Source organism: Hippocampus zosterae, chromosome 9 (assembly GCF_025434085.1).
Source record: "Hippocampus zosterae strain Florida chromosome 9, ASM2543408v3, whole genome shotgun sequence".
NCBI classification, from domain to species: Eukaryota; Metazoa; Chordata; class Actinopteri; order Syngnathiformes; family Syngnathidae; genus Hippocampus; species Hippocampus zosterae.
Window position 1 is genome coordinate 20,196,520 of NC_067459.1, and position 22,182 is coordinate 20,218,701.

The 22,182-nt window shown below is 43.7% G+C and overlaps 2 protein-coding genes across 2 annotated transcripts in view; one reads left to right on the forward strand and one right to left on the reverse strand.

Annotated features, from left to right (window-relative positions):
• The window catches only part of LOC127607452 (transforming acidic coiled-coil-containing protein 1-like), a 164,782-nt gene that overhangs the window by 54,874 nt on the left and 87,726 nt on the right, over positions 1-22,182 (forward strand). The gene's annotated exons all lie outside the window — the stretch shown is intronic.
• msx1a (muscle segment homeobox 1a) lies at positions 3,830-5,910 on the reverse strand. Its single transcript, XM_052075802.1, has 2 exons — positions 5,310-5,910; positions 3,830-4,750 (listed from the first exon to the last, which is right to left on the reverse strand). Exons 1-2 carry the CDS (start codon positions 5,752-5,754, stop codon positions 4,332-4,334), a joined length of 864 nt encoding a protein of 287 aa, XP_051931762.1. The 5' UTR covers positions 5,755-5,910; the 3' UTR covers positions 3,830-4,331.

Sequence of the window (22,182 nt, forward strand, 5' to 3'; positions counted from 1 at the left end):
GGGGGGAGGTCACAGTAATCATTCTCTACATTGTTGAAATAAATGAGCTTATAAAGTACAGATCAGAAACCTATTTACATTAAAGGATCAGTGATGCACTTTGTGATTCACTTGTGCTTTATAGGGCTTTCAGGCAATTTTCCATCACATTAGGCACTTTTTATTGCATCTTAAAAAAGACGCGTTGCCTCATTAGTCGACTTAAGAAAATATTTCCCCTTAAAAGAGATGTTTGGAAACGATGCACTCGAGTTATAATTACGTTGCACGGTAAAATGTTTAAACCACAGACGCTAGAGTAGTCGACTGAAGCTGTGCCTCCTGTCGACTGTAAAAGATGTCTCCCAAACGCTATAATAATCAACGGGAGAGCTCTGTTATTTGTATGTGTTTTTGTGTCAACTTGACATTCTGGCAGTCTTTAAATATTCTCACGGTGGTGACGGCCGTGGCTAGGAAAGTCAAGTGGAAATAAAAAGTCTACACACCCCTGTTCAAATGCCTGTTTTTTGTGCTACAAAAGAAATGAGATCATGATAATTCAGTTTTGAACGTTTTCCACCATTATACCTATAGCTTGATCAACTCAGTGTTTTATTGTTGGTTTGTTTGTTTTTTCAGCCTTCTTGAGAAAGGAAGTCAAAATAAACAACTGAGATAATGTTGCAAAAGTGTGTGAAATAGCAGTCCTTAATAGGTGGTATGCTCCCATTTAACATGATTTTAAAATGAATGTGATTGGTTAGTTTAAAAGACCGACCCTGCAGTTTTAAGAGGGTGTGCATACTTGTGCTATCTTTTCAAACTTTTAATTTTTTTCAAATCCAGTCGTACTGGTTGCAGGTGGCAAAAAAAAAAGTTATGAAATTACAAACACATTTGAAGAGGGGTGTGTAAACTTTTTTTTAAAATCCACTATGTTATACAGCAACGTGGTAAACAATTGAAGTTCAATCCAATCCGAACACTTCAGGCTTTTACTGCTCTCTTGTGGACACTATAGGCCACAGCAAAACAAAAAAGACCGGGGTGAAGGGGGGGGGGGGTCGTTTTCCACCTTCATTCCTCCAATACACCAATCAAAAGTAAGCTTGTGGTATTATTTTTATATTTAATGTACAGAGAATCAAGTTACTCACCGTTTGGAATATCTCATGCTGATGAATAAACATTGTGAAAGCATAGCTTTTATCAAGAGCAAATATTGATTATTCAATGCATTCATTCCATAACCATGTACAGACGAATCCATTTTTTGTTTTGAGTGCTGCATTACAACGTGATGTTTTGCTGCTGTCAATGAGAGTTAGGAACAGCTAATTTTCCTCAGCGTTGTGCTTTTTTTTAAGATGATATTTTAGAAATGTGCAGCAGCAAATCATACTCGCTGATGTCTTTATTAGCAGATAGCTAAAGAGTGATTTTGAACCTAACGGCATCATTAATAACGATAGTTTAGCCAAGTTTGATGTGACATGGCAGGGCTCAAGTGCAGGCCTGCCTGGGAAGGAAAAAAAAGAAAACATACGCCTCAAAGATTTGATTTATGGTCTTTAAGATATGTGATTATTTTTTTTAATGAACCGACATTGTGAAAGACAAATCCAAATAGGCTGTTTTAGTGCACCTCTTCTGCTTCATAATACAACATTATGAAGCCCTCGAAATAATGTAGTAAAATACAGTCCCTATGTGTCAGGCGAATGAATCATAAAATGTTATGCCGGTCAGAAAACTGTAGCTGTGTCACTTGAAACCAAAAATGCTAAACCACCATGATGCGCAGACAATTATTCATTTGGTGTTTTTTTTTTTAAACTAGAAATGTGGAATTTGCAAGTGCCATAGTAATTGAAAATGACATGTTTTCAAGTTTAAAGCTTTGAAATTGCAGATTTGCACGTGTCCACAATGTGTGTTCTATAGTTTAAACACTTGCCAACTTTGAAATGCAGTAAGAGTTGCATGATTGTGACTTTGAACTAAAAAATTGGCCGGCGGTTCAAATAAACAGCAGTTATTTGTGGCTTTTAGGATGATTGCTTACCTGAAGGTGTAAGGTCACTTAATTATAATCATAAGTACCTCACATACAGTATACACCAATACTGAATAACGGTGGGGAAAAATACAGTCAAATAAATGGAGAATGTTCCCACACGTCCTAAAAAAAAGTTTACCAAAGCTACTGTACATGCTACCGACTGCTGTCAGGCTGCTGAATAAAAATAATAATTAAATGATGTTAAAGACCATTGTAAATAGCACTGCGATTTATCCAATTTGTGTTTATATTGAACTTAATTGAACGATGTTTGTTTTTTTCCCCCTCTTCTTTCTACCTACATTCTTGCTGCTGGAGGCTGTAAATTTCCCCAGTGTGGGACTAATAAAGGATATCTCTCCCTCTCTCTCATAATAATTCTCTATATTAAAATGTTTTTTCCCCTCTCAGCTATTCATTTCCATGATGATAGCAAAATACGATAGTCTAAATATTCCTGCGTTACTAAATGAACGCACATACAACTGATCCACTGTTCATCACATTACCCGTCTGTGGCTCATTTCAGATTAGTCCATACCATTTGATGCACGACGCATCTACAATAGTTTGACGGGCACTTGTAGTTTCTAATCCAATCGTAGGTCGACATTTGACGGTTTTTCGAGCACGTCTCATAACCACGGATGATTTCCAACCTACCAGTCAGTCACAAGGAACGATTAATGACATCTAATGAGCACCTGTGACAAACAGCAGCCGGCTGTGATCGTTTAGCTGATTGTCATTACTGGTCGAGAAAGAGCGGGACAAAAGGGAGAGAGAGAGGGGAAAAAAAACAAGCATTTTACAAAATAGACGCATCCCGGTCACGTCGCGCCAATCCGTGTGATTAATTTACAATTAAAATGTGATTTTTTTTGGTGCAACAAGCAACGTTGCACCGTAGATTTAAAATAACTTAAATAATGTTTAGTTAAGATGCACAAGCAGAAAAACTTCCTGTTGCGCAAGCCTGCTTTCATGAACTCTTGTCATCGCGCAAGGGGAGGAGGAAATCACCGCAACGGAGCGTCCCAGTCCCTCGTTGATATTTTAGGAATGATAAAAGTTCCTTCTTGCCTGCAGCTACAGCCTCTCTGGAGCCGGGCCGGGCCTCCATCCGCCAGCGCTCATTACAAACAATTATTTTACTCCGTTCCTGTTCGGCTCAGGGGGGAGGGCAGGGTGTGTGTGTGTGTGGGGGGGGGGGGGGGGTGTATTGCGAGTACATGCTCTGTAATTTGCAACAATCCGATCACGCCGTTTTTTTTTTGGGGGGGGGGGCAAGGATGACTCCGTGAGAGGTTACCTTTTAGGTGCTGCACGAGGAATGCCCCCCCCCCCGTCCGCAAAACAAGATGTGCTACCCCTTAATGGCCCGTCATTTGGCCCGTTTTAAAACCCCTTAACCCGCGTTAATGACACACGTGGGCCAGTTAAAGCTCCATTATTTATCAGTGTGTTTTGAAGTGGGTTCGTCATCGTGCACCCCCGCCCACCTCCACCCCCCCCCCCCCCCCACATGATCCCCACCCCTAAACTCTGCTGGCGCCAAAAGAATCTAGGTTAGTCGTCTCAAAGCAATGGGCAACAGCTGTAGCAATACATTCCTGCAAATAACATGTGACAAGTTGACATTGCCTGCACAAAAGCAGACATTAAAGTTTAAAAAAAAGTGCGCTGCAAAAAACTTGCGCGCAAATCTAAAACATGCCAACGTCATCCTTTTCTTCCTGCTTGCCAATAATTATGACATCATGCCAATCAAGACAAATGGAATGAAAAAAGAATAAACAATTTATTAAGTTATGTCACAAATATATTCATAATATAAATGAGGATACTTTTCCAAATATACATTATTTTACAGTACACGTATCCCTTGCGAAGGGAATCATTCCAACAACAGACACTAGTGCTGTTTTTTTTAAATGCTGTTGTTTTTCATCTTTACAAAAGGCATTGACACTGTTATCCGGTTTAGAAAAAAAAATGCTTCCACAAAACTATTGCAGCAGGCCGACAATACTGCAACACAATTGTGTTTTGCGTCCATACTTGAGTGTCCTATTACGAGTAGTTGTCTTTTGTTTAAAAAAAATAAAATCTGATGCATCGCTATGAGCACAAGATTAAACATCTTTTTGTAGGACTTACTCATGGCGAGATCAGACATCGGGTCCTCGAAAGAAGAAAAACTGCAGGAAAAAAAACTCCTTCAACAAGGGGTCTTACCCCATGATAATGATTTTTTTTTTAAGCGTCCACGATCTTGAGTCCGTCATCAGGTGAGGTGGTACATGCTGTATCCGACGTGGGCGGCGTATAGTCCCACGGGGGACACCGGCAGCGAGTGCCTCTGGAAGGCGTGCGAGCCCGCGTAGGACCCCGCGACGTGGGCGCTTAGAGGGAAGGAAATCCCAAAGGCGGGAGGCAACATGGGTTTAGCTGCCATTTTCAGTTTCTCTAATTCTGCCTCCTGTAGTCGTTTGGCTTTGGCTCTCCTGTTCTGAAACCAGATCTTGACCTGGGTCTCTGTCAAGCTTAGGGAACTGGAGAACTCTGCGCGCTCTGCGATGGACAGGTACTGCTTCTGACGGAACTTTCTCTCCAAGGCCAGCAGCTGGGATGTCGTGAAAGGGGTCCGAGGCTTCCTGTTGGTCTTGTGTTTCCTCAGAGGACACGCTGGAGGACTCAGCCTCCCTAGATAAGAAAAAAAAGAAGCCACCACGCTTTATAATAGGACACGGACGACCCTTTTGGCCGCAAACCGTAGCCGATACTGCAGTGTGCCATTTCAAGTTCTCTTTTTTTTTCCGACCGGGTCTTGACAGCAATTCCTGTAGTAATAAATATTTACCTTTTTGTTTTATCCAGTCAATTTATTCGCACTATACGTAAACTAACAGTTTTAAATGTTAATTAGAATAAACACCATTGTACCCCAAATCGTATGATCCAATCCAATATCATAGATGTAAAAAAATGTTCGTGCTTTTCAACGGGTCAAAAGGCGCAACACTCGATCCAAAAACTAGTATTAGGTATAAACTGTGGGTCTGTATTTTATTCATAATTCAAAATAATAGAGAAAAAAAGTCACACCGGTTGGAGTTTCGTAATATTTGCATTCACACGGCTAAAATAGTTCAGTGGGGAAAAAAAATCAATTTGGACACAATTGTCTATCTATTGTTCATTTTATGACTGCGCATCGTGCGTCAAGGCGCATCAGGACGCGAAAACAAGAAAATCGACTTACGTGGAGGTGTGGGAGAAAAACGAGGACTCTGGATCCAGGAAGTTCTCTCTTGGCTGTCTGGACTCTCTGGTTTAATCAACACGTCCTCTTGCATGTTCATGAACTCGCCCACTGAAAAAGAGGAGCCCATCGGGATAGCAGGCACGGAAGTATCCAGACCTCCAAAAGGTCCCATCCGAACGCCCTTCCCCAGAGACTGGGACGTCCCGGCCACGGAGGGGCCATCGGGGGAAGAAGACGCCTCTCTGCTCGGTTTGCGATCAGCCATCAGAGCCTCGACGCTGAAGGGCAGGATGGCCACTTTGGGCTTCCCGGCGTCCTCTGTGGGGCTCAGGCTGGTCTGCATGTCGCCTCTCGTGACGAGCGCCGAGCGTGGGGGGAGATCTTCACTTTTTAAACCCGCGGCGGCGGCCAAAACTGACATCGACACCGACGATGGGGCCATACAGGTCCGACTGACACCGTGGGGCTGTGCTGGTGACTCTCGTGGTGAACTCTGACGGATTGTTAAAAAAAAAGAAGTTTAAAAAAAAGTTGCTGTGTCAAGGTGTCGACATCCTCATGTTTGTGCTAGCCGAGTGGAGAGCGGAGCTATAAAACAGGCGTGGAGTTGGATGCAACCAATCACAGACTACATGGGCTGGACAAAAAAAAAAAAGGAAAATTAACATTGTTGCCCCCCCCCCCCCCCACTACCACCCTATCCGCTACCCCGCGAAGCCGCTTCAAATAAACACAACAAACCGTTCATGGGCTATCTCGACCATGTACAACTCATATCTTTCCGTTGCGTCACTTGATGTGTTAATTTATTCCTGACATCAAATAGCGCTGATGAAAATAAGATGTTATTGATGCAAATGGTCCCGTTTCACAAAGTGAGTTGTAAATAAGAAAAACAGCAGCCCCCCCCCAAAAAAAAAACTCGACAGAAAAGGTGATACTGAACAGTTTTGATCACGTGATCACTTTTATTATCGCATCAATAATATTGTGGCACATCCTAACTTGATCATGCGTAATATCGGTTATAATTTTATCGTAAATATTACGGTAGGTGTAATATGTCATCGTGTTTAAAGAAAACACTTGACGATATGGTGACAAGCTCTGTGGTGCCTCAAAGTGCTGAGTGGCGTTTGTTGGCTTATTGCCTTATAAGGGCTTCCGGTCCCTCTGTTTTAATGGGGCCAGCCCCCTTGCAGCGTGCTGTTTATTGATAGCTGCAGGGCTCTAATCAGATTGCAGCACGCTGCCCTTTGCAGTCGTTTAGGGCTAATTATCGGCCTTGAGGGAGGCATCTCTGGGATTCTTTCCCTTTGACTATAAGTCCATTAAAATTGATGGCGAGTACAAAAGTGGGGGGAGGGGTGGGGAGGGTCAACCCGGGTTGTACATGAGTTTACCTGCCATACTCTCCTGTACAGTAAACGCATTCAACGTCATAGTTTGGACTAATAAGATGTGGCATTGGCAGAGAAAGCGAGTTCAGTTTTGAGTGACACGGTTACGTTTAACAATAAGTTATTGGTCATTTTAAAAACAAATGTATGTTGAAATGCATTGTGGAAACTCTTACTCAATGCAACAGGTACCACAATGCATATGGGATTCAAAACCATGCCAATGTGAGGTATTGATTTGACAAAACGTTTAATATTGTCTCTGTTGCATCATGCTGAAATGTATTTCTTCTTCTTCTTTTTGCATTTCACGTGACAATAAAATGATTAGAAACAGGAGACTATAATATATAATCATGATAATGAGCATTTTTGATGACATGCATTGAAATTCGCCACTGACTATTTCTGAGCTGTTGTATCGCCAGATTTTGTTTATATTTTACGCAACGTTTGTGCCGCTTTACATTTGAAATGGACTTGATATGATATCCTGAATATTTCGTTGCATTAAATGTTTTTTTTTTCATTTTGGGAAAAGTTTTCTTTCACATTGTCTGCAGCAAAGCGTCTGCGTCCTCACTAATTGCCAAGTCTAAACAATCTGTCACGATTTGTCAGTCACTCTAATGGGCAGACAAGTTATGTTGTTCTTAGGCGCCAGCAGGCCTGATCAAAGCGTTCGACTCAGCGAGACGCGTTCAAGCCGCACAGAGAGAGCAGCGCCTCCTCCTCCTCATCTCCATCTTCCTCTTTTCTCCTCCTCCTCCTCCTCCTCACGCCCAGGGACACTGAACCATTCAGGCTGAAAATTTTGCCTTTTCTCAGCCCATCGCACGCCACTTGAATCTATTCAAATACGCGCCTCAGAAGTGTCATATCGAGCGGCGGAAAGGAAAAAAAAACCCTCTCTCGCTCAGTTTCCCAAGAGGGACACGAACGGTTATATGATTATATAATGCAGTATACAGTACGTGTAAATGGCATATGTGCGTGATGGTGGCTCATGGGTGCAGTCGTCTCATTTGCACCTTTTTGAGGAATGCAGGCCTACGCTTCAAGTCGCTCCAACAGGGCTTAACGTGATTATGCATCGTGACGCCATGACTGGGAATCAGCAAAATGCCGCATAAAAATGACGCAACGTGTAAAAAAATTATATTAAATTACATTAATTTTGTTAAATTAATTGTATTTAATTAAATTAAATACAGTATTTTTTTATTTTTTATTTTTGCTCTGAGTTGATCATTTCCTGCTTGTGTGCATGCGTTTAAAACCCTTATTAAAGTCCCCTAAAAGGTGGGTCGTGGAGCAGCCTTTTGAAGCTTGTGGGCTCCCACGGCCGCCTGAAAGCTCTTTTGCGCTTCATGGAGTGTGCGTAAAAACAAACCGGAAAACGCATTCGAGTGATGACAAGGAGGAACAGACAAGAGAATGAGTTGAATTCATGTCTTTATTAAGACTATTTTTTCCCCCTAAATTATTTTTGAAGAATACAAAGGAGGTCGTAAACAACTGTTGCTGACAACGAGCATCCCAAACAGCGGTTCTTCAAGAAGCCCGATGCTCCATCCACGACAATAATATGCGTTTTAGTTCAATCCTCGGGGGCGAGGCACGAGGGAGAAAACAACTGTAAGGCTCATCGGGCTTTTATTTGACTTTATAAACTGGCTTTGATTTCCAGTCAAGAGGCAGGGCTCCACACAAAGGCCCATTGTTGCTTCCCCTCCGAGTTGTCTTAAGCCTCTTTCATGCAGCCGCTGTCGGTGCGCACGAGAAAAGAGGCAACCTCGGCCCTCAAAGGGCATCCGCAGGCTAAATGTTTGCACTTGGTGCAAGCCAAAGGCTTCCCTCCGCACACAATGACTGCCGGCCCCCACCGCTTGCATTGATGGAACAAACCGCGGCTATGCCGGAGGCAAATGCATCTGCTCGCTGCAGGATGGATCTTTTCATTTACTTGATTTAATGTTCCAGCTAAACTCGCTTTGTATATTCGAAACGAGGCTACTCTTGCTGTCTTTTAAAAGGAACGTAAATCACAGTTATAATTTAATTAGACTTCCCGTTTTTACGCTTTCTTTTACATCTTTCCAATGCTCACGGACGGGGTCTGTCTTGAATAAAATGACGCATTTCTCACATCTGCGCTCCCGAGCGATACATTTTAGCATCTCATCCCTCCAAACGATGATCGGTACGTTTTTTTCCCGTCATGAATAGAGTGACGATAGAGTAATCACAATAATAAAAATAATAATAATCATAATAATGTTTTACTTTTGGCAATGCCGTCGTTTCTCGACAGCTTGGTCACATGACAACGTCATTATAAACCAGCTGCACTAGCTTGCTAGCATAATATTAGTTCAAGTCGAACTTCATTCATTAAAAACGTCATTTTAAGGAAAACTGTCTTTTTTTCCTGCTCGATGGCACCAAAAGGCTTTTCATGAATGTAAAACAGTAAAAATGCAAATGCAAAAAAAAAGTAGTTTCTGCTCACATTGATGACAATGATAACTAAACAATGAATTTTGTAATTATTCTAATTATTATTATCGTCAATGTTAATGAATAAAATCGATAATTTCTGCTCAAGAGCGCGACACGCGATCACACACACGCGCGCGCTCACACACACACACACACACACTCCCACCCTGACCTCTGCATGACTCTATGAAATAATAATTAGAAAAATATCATGGCGTGAGAGGCTTTGGGAAGGGGGGGGGGGCTTCCTCTGTAAAGTGGCGAGATAAAAAAAGGGGGCACCTTTTACAAGATTTCCATCGAGAAGGGGCCGCCTTAGTTGCTGTGAATTTGAATGATCGCCCTCCCATTTGCTTGCATCATTAAACAAGAAGCAGACTCAAATCATTTGCTCATCGCCGGCCAATAAAAAGATATACAGGCTCTTCCGAGGGGATTGATTGTCCGATGATTTATGTCGATAAAAACATCATTTGCCTGAGTGGGCTTGTTGATTAGAAATGAAATGGAGTTGTGAATGAAATGCTTAATAAGCGCGTAACAAGCAATCATTTTGGTCACACATCATTTCAGTGAACAGGAGGCAATTAAGAGAAGACACAGAAGTGATCGAAGAAATTAATCACTAATAACACCATATTAATATCACAACAAAACCTCAATAATAATGACTAAGTATTAATTGGTGATATGTGACCAACCTATTTGAGTTATTGAACTATACCTGCTAATAATCGCATAAAAAACATTTGCTTTTTCTTTTTAGCAGAGACAATTTCTTCAAAATATACGAGAGTAAGGAATAATAAAGACATGAATTCACTGTAATGGTTATTTATTAGGTGGGAATTGTCTGGACAAGAAGGGATTTCTGCACTGCTGTGAGGCGGAGCCATTAAAAATATCATCCGAGACACATTTGCCTTGACCTTCCGATGACAATGCCCTTCCTTTTCTTTCCAATTTTAAGCCCATCATTTTCCATTCCTTGCCCCGCGTCTTTGTGACCCCAGCAAAGAAAAGCAAACCGAAGCCGCGAAAGAAGGGGGGAGACTGCGCTGTGGGAAGCCACTACATGCGCGGATGGCGAGCTGCTTCACATCCATGGATCGTGCTGGCTCCATGTTAATCTCGCCATGTCTACAGCCCAAGTTTATCCAAAGGGGGCTTCATACGGCTGTCCTCCTCCCGCCCAGAGCAACAGTCTGTCAGTGACCCTTGAATGACTCCGGCTGCCTAATCCTTTAACCGTTAGGCAAAGTCTGAAATGATGAGGAGCTACGGTTTTTATTATTTTTTTATTTTTATTATTATTTGAAGTAAATATACCTGATGCTCTTTCGTTTCTACCGTGTTCCCCGGTGGTAAGACGGACACCAACAGGGGCCCCGCATTGTTACGTTTGCGAGGTGGTGGTGGACCCCAAAAAGCAGGCAAGAGGGAGGAGCGGCAAATTGTATTAAAATACTAAGGAAACGAAATCCAGAACACACAAAGTCTGGAAAACAAAACAAATCCAAGGTAGCAAACAAAACCATGGCATAAGCAAAAAACATAGTGATAAACACAAAGCAACATAAAACCGTGACAGCAACTAACATGACAGAAGCAAACAATGACCCGACACCGAGTGGTCGTGCCGGGAGTCCTTTCAAAGAAATAACGACATAACGACCAACAGGTGTGCAGCTGCAGGGAGAGCCCTACAGTGCCACCTGTTGGTCACAAACCGAAACATGACAGGCATGCATCATGTGGACCGTGTTCTGACAGGATTTGACACCACAAAAATCCACTATAATTAGTATAGACAAAAAAAATAATAATAATCAAAATCAACGGATAACAAAAATATAAAATGGCCCGACACGAACCTTCTTTACTCTAAATCAGTGGTTCTTATCCTTGTTCGAGGTACCGAACCCAACCAGTTCATATGCACATTCACCGAACCCTTCATTAGTGAAAAATAAAAATATGATTTTTATTTATTTTTTTATTTATTTATGTTACAAATTCAAGACAAATTCAAAAGTAAACACAATTCATATAAGTATATTTCAATTGTGCACAAAATGAACCAGCCAGTAATGGCCAAGCGGGCGTGTCATAACTAATTGACATGTCGTAACCTCCATGGCAGAGGCTCTGTCGAACCCCTTCACTGAACCCCTGGGGTTCGATCGAACCCGGGTTAAGAACCAATGCTCTAAACTCTTTGAAATCACCACGCCAGATGTTTGTTGGGCCTATTTTTTTTAATAGTAAAAAAAATAGGCCCAAAAAAGGACTGTCCATAGTTTTGTGGATATACATACCCACGCACAGGTGGCCCGTTGCTACAGCGGTCAGTAATACAATGCGCAAGTGTATGGCATGACATCATCATCATCATGGTTTCTGACGTGAAGAAAGAATCTATTTAAAAGGACAGTGTGAGAATCCGCCTCCCCGTCATGACGTAAAGGCGCCGATTTCAGGCCAAAAAAAGGGTGTTGTCGAACCTGCCTGATGCGTTCGCTGCAGTGAGAGCGCCTCATACAGTGAGCTCACTTGAGCATCCGCGCATTTGCTCGCACCCACCCACATCTAACCAAAAGTCCAGCCCTTTCCTTTGGGAGACATATTTAATTTAATTAAGGCCTGTCAGCGCTATTGATTTTGGCACTTTCAATTATGGCCCAGCGGTTTATGGGCTCCAAGGCCTGTGGATCTACTGATCTGTGATGAGAGGGGGGGGGGCCCTATCAGCGCGGCAGCACATGGACGAGGAGCCTCTTTGTCTTCCTTATGGGCCTGTGCTGTCTGCGGGAGACGCAGACGTATGGCCCCAGCCTCAGCTCCGCTCCCCTCCCTCTCGCCATAATTAATCCCTCATTAGACAGCTCTTTATTGTTTAATTTGTGCACTTCATAATCAAATTGGGCAGATTAATTGCTACAGAATTCAGAAAACGGAGTGAAAAATAACCTTTTTTTAATTACCTTGAGGTTTTATGGCGCCCGGGGATATTTGGCGGGGAAATATTTCACAGCCTCAAGAATTTCCTCTATCACTTTTTGAATGATGAACTGCTCTCGGGATGCTCTCTTTAGACCGCGCGACTGCCAAGTGGAAGCTGATTAAAATGTTTCTTGCCGCTATATTTCCCCCCTCGCCGTCCTAATTGCAAAAGTCGACCTTACAAATTCTCGCGGTGGCCTTTTGCCTGCGCCCGTGTTAGTCACCACTCGTTGGTCAGTGCTGTAATTCAAGCAGTACTACAAGCGTGCATGAGACTGATAAAAAAAAAAAACAACGACAAAAAAAAACATTAAAAAAGTGGGAGTAATAGAAAGAAAGCCCATTCTTGTGTCTAGTATTTATTACCGCCTGCTTTTAAGTTTGTCCATGAGTGACCCAAAAGTGGTTTGGACGAAACGTGTCTGGTGTGACAATAAAACTGTAACAAGCGATTTGCTTAACACATTTTTTACTACTTATATTTAAGTGACGACTAAAACACTGGTAGCCTCTGACACTTACTAAAAAAATATCGTGTACGCTTCGCACGGGCACCTTGTAAATTGGCTTCCGAGCCAGATTTAAGTGGAAACAGAAATGACGACAGCAGTCACTTTCCATGGCTCGCAGGCAGCAAAGGAGACACGCTTCGCTTTATCAATGCCTTGCAATTTTTGAAGACAAATCAACCCAATTAAATGAAGGTGCTTTCTTCTTCTCTCTTATGGGCTGCATATGTGCATGAGCGAAAACAAAAAACCCAAGGCCGCCTTGGGTGTGAGCGCAATGAGTCACTTTTCAATTACATCATTTGAGGAGAGAATTGTTGTCAAAAGGAGGGTAATTGCGCTGACTGTCGTGTCACCGTACACCTTTGCAATTACCGCGTCACTCACCGATTAAGGCTCATTATCTTTCCGAGAGCCTGGCAGTCTAGCACACACACACACCCAGACCGACACACACACACACACACACACACAAAATGGATTCACACTAACCTTTATGCTAATTGCTAACAGGCACACTAGCGGCTGAAGTGCAATAGATGCAGCTTCTGTTGCGTGGATGGGAACGATGAGGGTGAGTTACACAAATATGATGATTGAGTTTCACTTGATGGACACATGAGCATAGTGAAAAGTACATTGAGCCATGGGCCGGGGCTGGTAAACGAAAGAGCGGCGGCGCAGGATTGGACGGCCGGTTGGAAAAATACAGAGCGCAACTTGAATGGCGGAATTAGGGGCAATTCAGTGTTGGAGATGGGCTTCGGCGTAGCCCCCTCTTGAGGGATCAAAAGGTGGAAAATTTGAAGCAACATTGGCTCTAATGTGACTCGTTAAATCTCGAGTATGACATGATGGAATTCGCGTGAGTTCGCCCACTCTCGCTGTAGTTTTCACATTCTTTTATGGAACCTGAGCAAAGATGAAGTGTCCCCCTCACTATCAACTTCTCTCTCCCGCCCTCCCCATTCACCTCCAGCTGCCTTATTTGGCAGCACGAATCCCTCTCGTCTTGAAGGCTTCATATTATCTCCACCATCTCTTATTCAATATTGCCGATGACTTTCTCTGTTGACACAAAGCCATGGCCGGCAGCCGCGGTCCTTTTATGAACAACTGGGACTCATTTTGTGCTTTTGATTTCAGAGTTTAACAGATTTCATTTGGCTTGTTTCCAACAGGTGATCCTAATTGACTCATTAATAAGATTCAAGTCATGTGTGAAGTAGCATACGGGAAGGACTTTATCCTACCAGCTAACATCACGTCAGACAATTTACTTCGCCTGAAATACTTGGGAAATACAATCATGCTTTTGCACTGAACTGTACCAAACACTTTAAATTCCATCAACCGTTAAAAATATATAATATTTAATATTTAATATTTAATATATAATATAGGGCGGCCCGGTAGTCCAGTGGTTAGCACGTCGGCTTCACAATGCAGAGGTACCAGGTTCGATTCCAGCTCCGGCCTCCCTGTGTGGAGTTTGCATGTTCTCCCCGGGCCTGCGTGGGTTTTCTCCGGGTGCTCCAGTTTCCTCCCACATTCCAAAAACATGCGTGGCAGGCTGATTGAACACTCTAAATTGTCCCTACGTGTGAGTGTGTGCGTGGATGGTTGTTCGTCTATGTGTGCCCTGCGATTGGCTGGCAACCGATTCAGGGTGTCCCCCGCCTACTGCCCGGAGACGGCTGGGATGGGCTCCAGCACCCCCCGCGACCCTAATGAGGATCAAGCGGTACGGAAGATGAATGAATGAATGAATATATAATATAATAATTACTTTTAGAAAGCTTAGAAAGCCTCAAAAGTGGATTCCTTGGGACGCCACCACAGAACGATACGAGAAATGGGAAAGAAGGAAAACAGTGATGATGACCATGCAACTGGAATTATTGCCATCGACAAAAGGACTGAAGCAAGCCCTTGTGTTAGGGAGGGGCCAGCCAGGCAGGCTCCTCAGCCAGGGTGCTCTACACCTCACACCTGAGACTCGTTAGCTCACCACCCACCTGTTGCCAATCTGCTGATTTGGACTGGTGTAAATTGACTCACAGACCATTCCTCAGTGCAAGTTTGTGCCGTCATCACACCGGTGGGCTCTGTTGGAATCACCTGCAGTTTTCTTGTTCCATGTGTGGAAATCCCCTTGTGGACTCCTTGTGCTCCCCCCCCCCCCCCCCCCCCCCCCCCGAGTGTTTAAGTAAGTCCCAGTTGTCTCCCTGAGTAAGGGTTTCGTTTCCTGTGGACATTTTCCCTGTGTCTTCTTCGTGCTTCTTCCTGAGTGACTATTCTAAGACTCTTTAATAAACTACACCAAGTGTTTAGTTCAACTATACCTGCCTGTTGTCGTGCTATTGGGGTCACATCCAAACCCTAACACCTTGACTTTTAATTTACTCCACCTTTCTCACAAATCATGAGGAATTTTAGGATTACTGTTCGCGTTTGTGGACTGTTATAGATGACCTCTATTTGATTTGCGGATGGTCGTTTTAAAATATTTTTGTTGAGGCTTTACTGCATCCTCATGAAATATGTAATTATAACAACTAATCCTGAAACAAATAAAAACTAAAATACAAATAAAATCTGAAAACTAATCAAACCAAAAAAAACCCCTCAAAATAAAAACTGAGGAAAATTCCTAAACCATTGTATTATAACCCCGATGCCTGAAATTTTAAATCATCAATAATTGGCCCATTTATTTTGAATGTCTATTAGCAGTTTTGAAATAATTTTTGCATAAAAAAAATTAAAGGCTTTTTTTTTCGCCAAAAAATTAACCAGAGTACTGTATAATCACCAGAATGTAGATTTGATCAGATTCTGCATTCACTTGGAAAAAACCAAGACGGTAGATGCGCAAGCGCCACCCAAAATTTAGTGAAAATCTTCTGTGTAGTATTAGCTGAAATGCACACACTATCTCTTGCCTTTTTCATTTGAGTCTGTCAGAGGGGGTACAAATTAACGACCGTAAAATCGTATTATTATCGCTGTAATGGTGTCGAAATTCTTGATAAGGAGGCTTGTGTATGTATACCTGTTTCAACTCCTTGATAAACATTGAAGAAAAAAAACGTGTGTGTGCTTGAGATTCATGATCAATTTTGGTCGCTTTGCTAATTACAAGAGCGTCCTGCTGCAGCGGTGTCCGCTCTCGCTGTGCGGTGGAGCCACGGAGGCTGCACAAACATCTCGGAGGCCCCTGCTTCTCGTTTAATGAAACATTGCAGGGGCCCGCTCAACGTGCAGAGAGCCAGCTCGCAATCTGACAGACAGTGTCACGGGGAGGGGGGAAGGCCAATTATGTTTTCAGCGAAAAGTTCACCAAGCCCACTCATGCCTCCTTCATCTAAAGCCCCCGCCCCATCCGCCCCCCTACTCCAAGCCTAGACATAGAATAACAGGACAGAGATATGATTACTAATCTGCCCCCTCCCCACCCCTCCAAGCCAAACACGAAAATGTTCGGATTTGTTAGTTCAGCCATCAAGAAGTGTTTCAAACTGAAGTGGGGGTCTTGGGCTATGATGGTTTAATGAGAGTTTGCCGCTTCAGATGTTTGTTTTTGTTCTGATTGCGCCGCGTAAAAGCTTGATGCGTCTCTGAGTGCTCTCTTGTCTTGTGCTCTGCAATCTACTTTAAACGGCCGTCATTTGTCGGGCCGTGCGCGACGTGGGTAAAAACACGAAGAGCGCGTTTACGTGCGTTGTTTGGACATAAATCCCACAAGGAGGGTTAGTGATGATCTGTCTTGGGAACTCTACACGCCGCTCCTTGCGAGTCTCTATTGAGACGCCGCTGCTCATTACCAATTAGGGACGGATGTGATGGAGCACCGTTTCTTGCGGGTGTATTCTGTTTCCGAGCGCAGGTACTGCATCCGCCAGACGCGGAGGGATGAAGTTTACATTTATCGACTTGCCAGACAATCACGTGGAGCTGAATAGGGAGCAAGAGGCAGGGGAATCGAGGAGAATAGAGGGAAGGCTGAAGGTACAGCTCTGATTGAGAGCATCATCAGAGGAATTAATGTCGAGCGTCGCCGTCTGACAAAACGCCTTCCGTCAGCGCCACTAATTGTCTTTCCTGATGAATGTTGTTACAAAGCAAGCCTTTTTGTTGTCTTTTCAGAAATAAATCATCTTTTTTTGGGGGTGAAGGGGGGGTTAGCCAAAGCACAAAAGAATAAAAATAGACCTTGTCCATTAAAGCTGGGTTCTCATCTGGAATTGGAGATCTCGATGCAGAAGCCATTCTTGCATACGTCCGAATGGTGTCATTAAGATTATGGATGGAAATGCTCAGAAAATCGGTCGACGGTTGTTTGGTGATTCACATTGCTGGGGATGGAGCCAGAAGAAGATGAGTTGGTATGATCGTGAATATGAATTGTTGTTTTGTTTGTGTGAATGACTGCCTTTATTCAAAGGTAAAGAAAATCATTTGATTCCTCCCTAGAGCATTCATTCATTCATCTTCCGAGCCGCTTGATCCTCACTAGGGTCGCGGGGGGTACTGGAGCCTATCCCAGCTGTCTTCGGGCAGTAGGCGGGGGACACCCTGAATCGGTTGCCAGCCAATCACAGGGCACACAGAGACGAACAACCATTCGCACTCACACTCACACCTAGGGACAATTTAGAGTGTTCAATCAGCCTGCCATGCATGTTTTTGGAATGTGGGAGGAAACCGGAGCACCCGGAGAAAACCCACGCAAGCCCGGGGAGAACATGCAAACTCCACACAGGGAGGCCGGAGCTGGAATCGAACCCGGTACCTCTGCACTGTGAAGCCCACGTGCTAACCACTGGGCTACCGGGCCGCCTCCTCCCTAGAGCAGTCTTCTCATTTTTTCCTATTCTTGAATATTTTTTTTCTACTTCCGCTCGATTGAAATCCAAATAAATCGAATAATCCAATCACAGAGATTAAATGTCGCTCTTGTAAAACGTGAACTGAACAGGCAATGCTTGAATAAAATGAAACGATTACTCAAATGTAAAAAAGTTAAGGAGCACACCTCAATGCGCTCGTTGAAAATGCTTCACTTCACAAGATGTGCATTGACACCGCCCGGTAGTTTCTGAGTATACGTTCCAAATTCGGCAATGAAAGGATGCCTTCTTCTGTCTTCCAATTCGGCAGGAGCCCCCCACTGAGGCAACAATGGCAGCCGGAGCTTCGTGTATACAAAGCCGGCACGGCCTGTAAAAGCAACAGCGTGAGATGCGGTCATGTCTTCATTTTGAGCGGTAAGAGGATTATGATGTCATTGTAAAGAGGCGGCATGCAAAGTGACACGGTTACGGGCGCGCTGGCTTTCCATTTACAGTTTGAAGAGTTTTTCGCAGTGTCAATCGCGTTCTGCCTCAACCTCGAAGAGGAGTTCGTCTCGGGAACCTTTTAAGAATGGCTCCGCCAAGCACCTCCCGCGCCCATGTACCACCCCCCGCAGCACAAATCTATTTGGGCATAAGGAATACAATTAAATTCAGCTAAAGCGAGACCCAGGCCTGCTCGGCTGCGGCCTAATAGGCTTAGGATTGGAAAATAAATGTAATTGCGTGTTATTGGTCTGAAGTTAATCCTCCATGCCTTGATAATAGTCCAGCTCAGTGAGATGGGTCGGGCAGCAAGAAAAGCCAAGGCGTGGGTTGCACTTGACTCTTTTGCACTTGACTCTTGACGAGCGCCCAAAACGCCTCCCAAGTGGTCCGTGACTCTTGTCAAGTGGATGCTCTTCTGTGAAGAGAGCGCCCTGGAGTGGCATGATGATTTCAGGACCACAGTGCGGAGTCATATCAGGTTTCATAAAAGTAACGGCGGCCGTGTGAGCGGAGCGATGATTATTTTGTAGCGAGTTCTGAGACGTATTAGACGGGATTAATATGCGATTACGCCGTCCGCCGATGACACCGGATCTGATTTCTAAGGTTGTGTTCAACTAGGCGAGGCGACTTAAAACACACCACTTGCCGTTTGCGAAAGGGCTTCCAGTTGCAAAGGCACCCTGTGAACAGATTGCATTTTCCCTCCTTTTCCCACCATAATATGAATCCCATTTTTTGCCCTTTTGTACATATTATTAAGTTGTTAGGGCAATCAAGTCAGAGGTTGGCCGTTCAACCGCATTCAGCCACACGCATTGTTAATCCATTGGCTGTTATTCCAAGTCGACAAGCTTTGGCCTCGCTCAAGGTTGTCCAATACCTTGCAGCTGTGCACATGGTCATGGATGTGCCGCTGCGAGATGGCTAAATTGCTCACGGTGTAAATAGGACCCAGATCATCCCGCCTCAAAGTGGATGGAAACGGTTTTCTAACTTATTTAGTTTGGAAGCGTCAGGGAAACCACGCACTCAATTTGAAGTCTCTCCTCTTAGCGAGATTTGAATCTGCCTTTAATTTAGCAAGCACTTACTTTTCCGACGCGCTTTTCCGAATGAGTACAAATAACCTCGGACGGAGGCGTCATTTGACGTCTGCGGCGTCGTGACTGCTTCCGTTGCTACACCTTTTGCTCCATGGCCTTCAGTTGTTCCGAAGCTTAGACACACAGGAATGGAACAGGAAATCCAATACACAACATAGGCAATCTGGCATTTAAAAAAATATTCGACATACAGTATGTTGAAAGCATTTGTTTTCTTTAAAGAAATATATATTTAAAACATCTTTTCATTGTTTTGACAGTTACTGGTGTTTGTCTGAACTCGATGGCGGGTTTTCTCCTGGGCCGCAATATGAAAAATTACACTGTTTATGCGCATTGCAACACCACCAACAAAAACAATAACATCTGAATGATTTCCAATAATTTTGGGAAAGCATTCCAAGGACTAATGAGATGAAAGTTGACGCACACCTTTTTGGAAGGCACGTGTCTCATTACAATTGGCGCGAAGGTAACGCACCATTTCAGAAATAGAAAATGATACCAACAGTCAAACATGGTGGCGGTAGTGTGGGGCTGCTTTGCAACTTCAGGACCTAGACGAATTGGAACCGTGAATTCAGCAAATTAAATTCAGAAAATCCTGTTGAATGATCGGCCATCAGGTCATGATCGTCATGGATTATGCAGCAGGACAACAATCTCAAACACACCTGCAAGTCAACTTTTGAAAGGCTTAAAATAATAATATTCATTCATTCATTCATCTTCCGAGCCGCTTGATCCTCACTAGGGTCGCGGGGGTGCTGGAGCCTATCCCAACTGTCTTCGGGCAGTAGGCGGGGGACACCATGAGTCGGTTGCCAGCCAATCGCAGGGTACACAGAAACGAACAACCATTCGCACTCACACTCACACCTAGAGACAATTTAGAGTGTTCAATCAGCCTGCTACGCATGTTTTTGGAATGTGGGAGGAAACCGGAGCACCCGGAGAAAAACCACGCAGGCCCAGGGAGAACATGCAAACTCCACACAGGGAGGCCGGAGCTGGAATCGAACCCGGTACCTTTGCACTGTGAAGCCGACGTGCTAACCACTGGACTACCGGGCCGCCTAAAATAATAATAATATAATAATAATAAAAATCACGATATATACACATTCCAAATAATAAATAAACCCCTCACATGTTTCTCTTGTCACCAATTACTTCTGTGAGGAATGCTGATACCATACTTTTTCTGAGAAGAGACAACGATTCCACTTGCTCGTACTGACCTATTCTTCAATAGGTGGACAGACAGGAAATGGATGGAAAATATGGAACGCGTTTTTCTGCTATGAAGTCAGTGCCGTTTGGAAAAACATCAGACAAGGCTTCAACTTCCTCAAAGATGTTTGACGTCAAAATAAGGGCTTGCTTATCTTGTTGAACGAGGGCTGGCAGACAGTAATTAGCGCAATCAGTTGTGTTGTTTTAAAGGGAAAGAATCTCCTTGGAAGCATTGTTGGCTCTTTGATCACATGCTGATCACCTGTCCACTTATCTGGAATGCTGCACACGCAAAGGCCTCTGTTTAGTGTTGAGATTGTGTGGTCAAGCGTGCAGCAGATGAGTCTGAAGAGCGAGAGAGGAGTCGAACGTCTAGAAAAACTGATAAAAGCCAGATTTAGTGGCACTCATAAAACACAAGGCGGGGGGGATCTAATTGTGCACTTATATCTACTGCAGACTCCGGTAATAGGACCACTAAATTTCCATCTCAAATACCACAGCCAAGTGACGGTGATTCTTTCTGCCCTTTTAACTCTGTATGCGGGGTGACATTTACATCTTTAATATTCTTTGCCGAGGTACAAAACCGTCGCGAGGATTTATGGAAAGGAGCAGAGCACCGAGTGACCCTATGGTAGGATATTCTCCTTCAATGTATTCAATTTATCCGTTTTAGAAGGACACCAAATATTTCCACAGCATGACGATAGACGATAATGCGTATTGCTGAAATACAGACGCGCTCACAAAAAGGATTCAGCAAGCGTAGTGGTCATTACATCATTAACTGGGTCAAAAGTACCTTTCAGCTCTTAAATTCGGCGGGGAAGTCCTTTCAAGTGTAAGTGACCTGAAAGTGAAAATAATTTTAAAGTAGAACAATCAAGTGCGCCACTTTTCTCATTATCTGGATGTGTGTGTGTGGGGGGGGGGGGGAATAAAAAAAACCACTTTGGTTGACTTGAATGTACTGACGTTAACGTGGTGTTTTGGTTGAACATTGCAATTGCACATTTTTTTCTTTATGTCCTGGTTATTTAAGTCGATAATTGCCGACAACCACTGCGCTTCGTCATGACCTTTTGAAAACGACTTTGATCGTAAAGCGTAGTCCGACGCACAATAATAAAATAAATGTCATTGTGGAAGTGTCCTTGTGCACGCATGGGAAGTGGAGAAATGAGAAAAGCACAGCAGACAGGTCTATCTAAATGATTACAATGAGTTCCTTTCAAGTCGGAGTGGCCAGCACTGTGACTTGATATGATTTTTATCAGATGCTGAAATGCCACATTACCAAGTGGGCAGTAAATTATGTCTAAACCAATTACATTGGGTCCCGGTGCAGCCCAGCGGTCACAGAAGGCCAAAATGAGGGGAGGGAAGATGGAAGAGGGGAGGGGATGGTTTGGAGGTTGGGGGGGGAGATGAGGGGGTTGGGACATGGCTGGAGTTTGTCTTGATTAGTGAGGTCTGGGGGCGCATGAGAGTCTGGCGATAAGCTCCATCATAACGACTGTGTACGTGTGTGTGTGTGTGTGTGTGTGTGTGTGTAGATGAAATAAACAATGGTATGTATGCATGTCTGACCAAATCCAAGGAGAGGAAAAATATGCTCGAAAGCTGCCCCCAATAGATGGTAAAGCTACAAATCACCCGTCCTCAGTTCGCAAATTCTCATTAAATGAAACGGCTGAACTGCTTTCATATCGCGGGCCAACAACGTTTTTCATTGTCAACGTTTATCTGAGGCAAGAAGCGATTGC

Bases quoted from the DNA above. Each gene is read 5' to 3' on its own strand.
- msx1a (XM_052075802.1), bottom strand. From the start codon at position 5,754: ATGGCCCCATCGTCGGTGTCGATGTCAGTTTTGGCCGCCGCCGCGGGT. The intron at 4,751-5,309 runs GTAAGTCGATTT...TTTCTTATCTAG, and splicing joins TTTTTCTCCCACACCTCCAC to GGAGGCTGAGTCCTCCAGCG.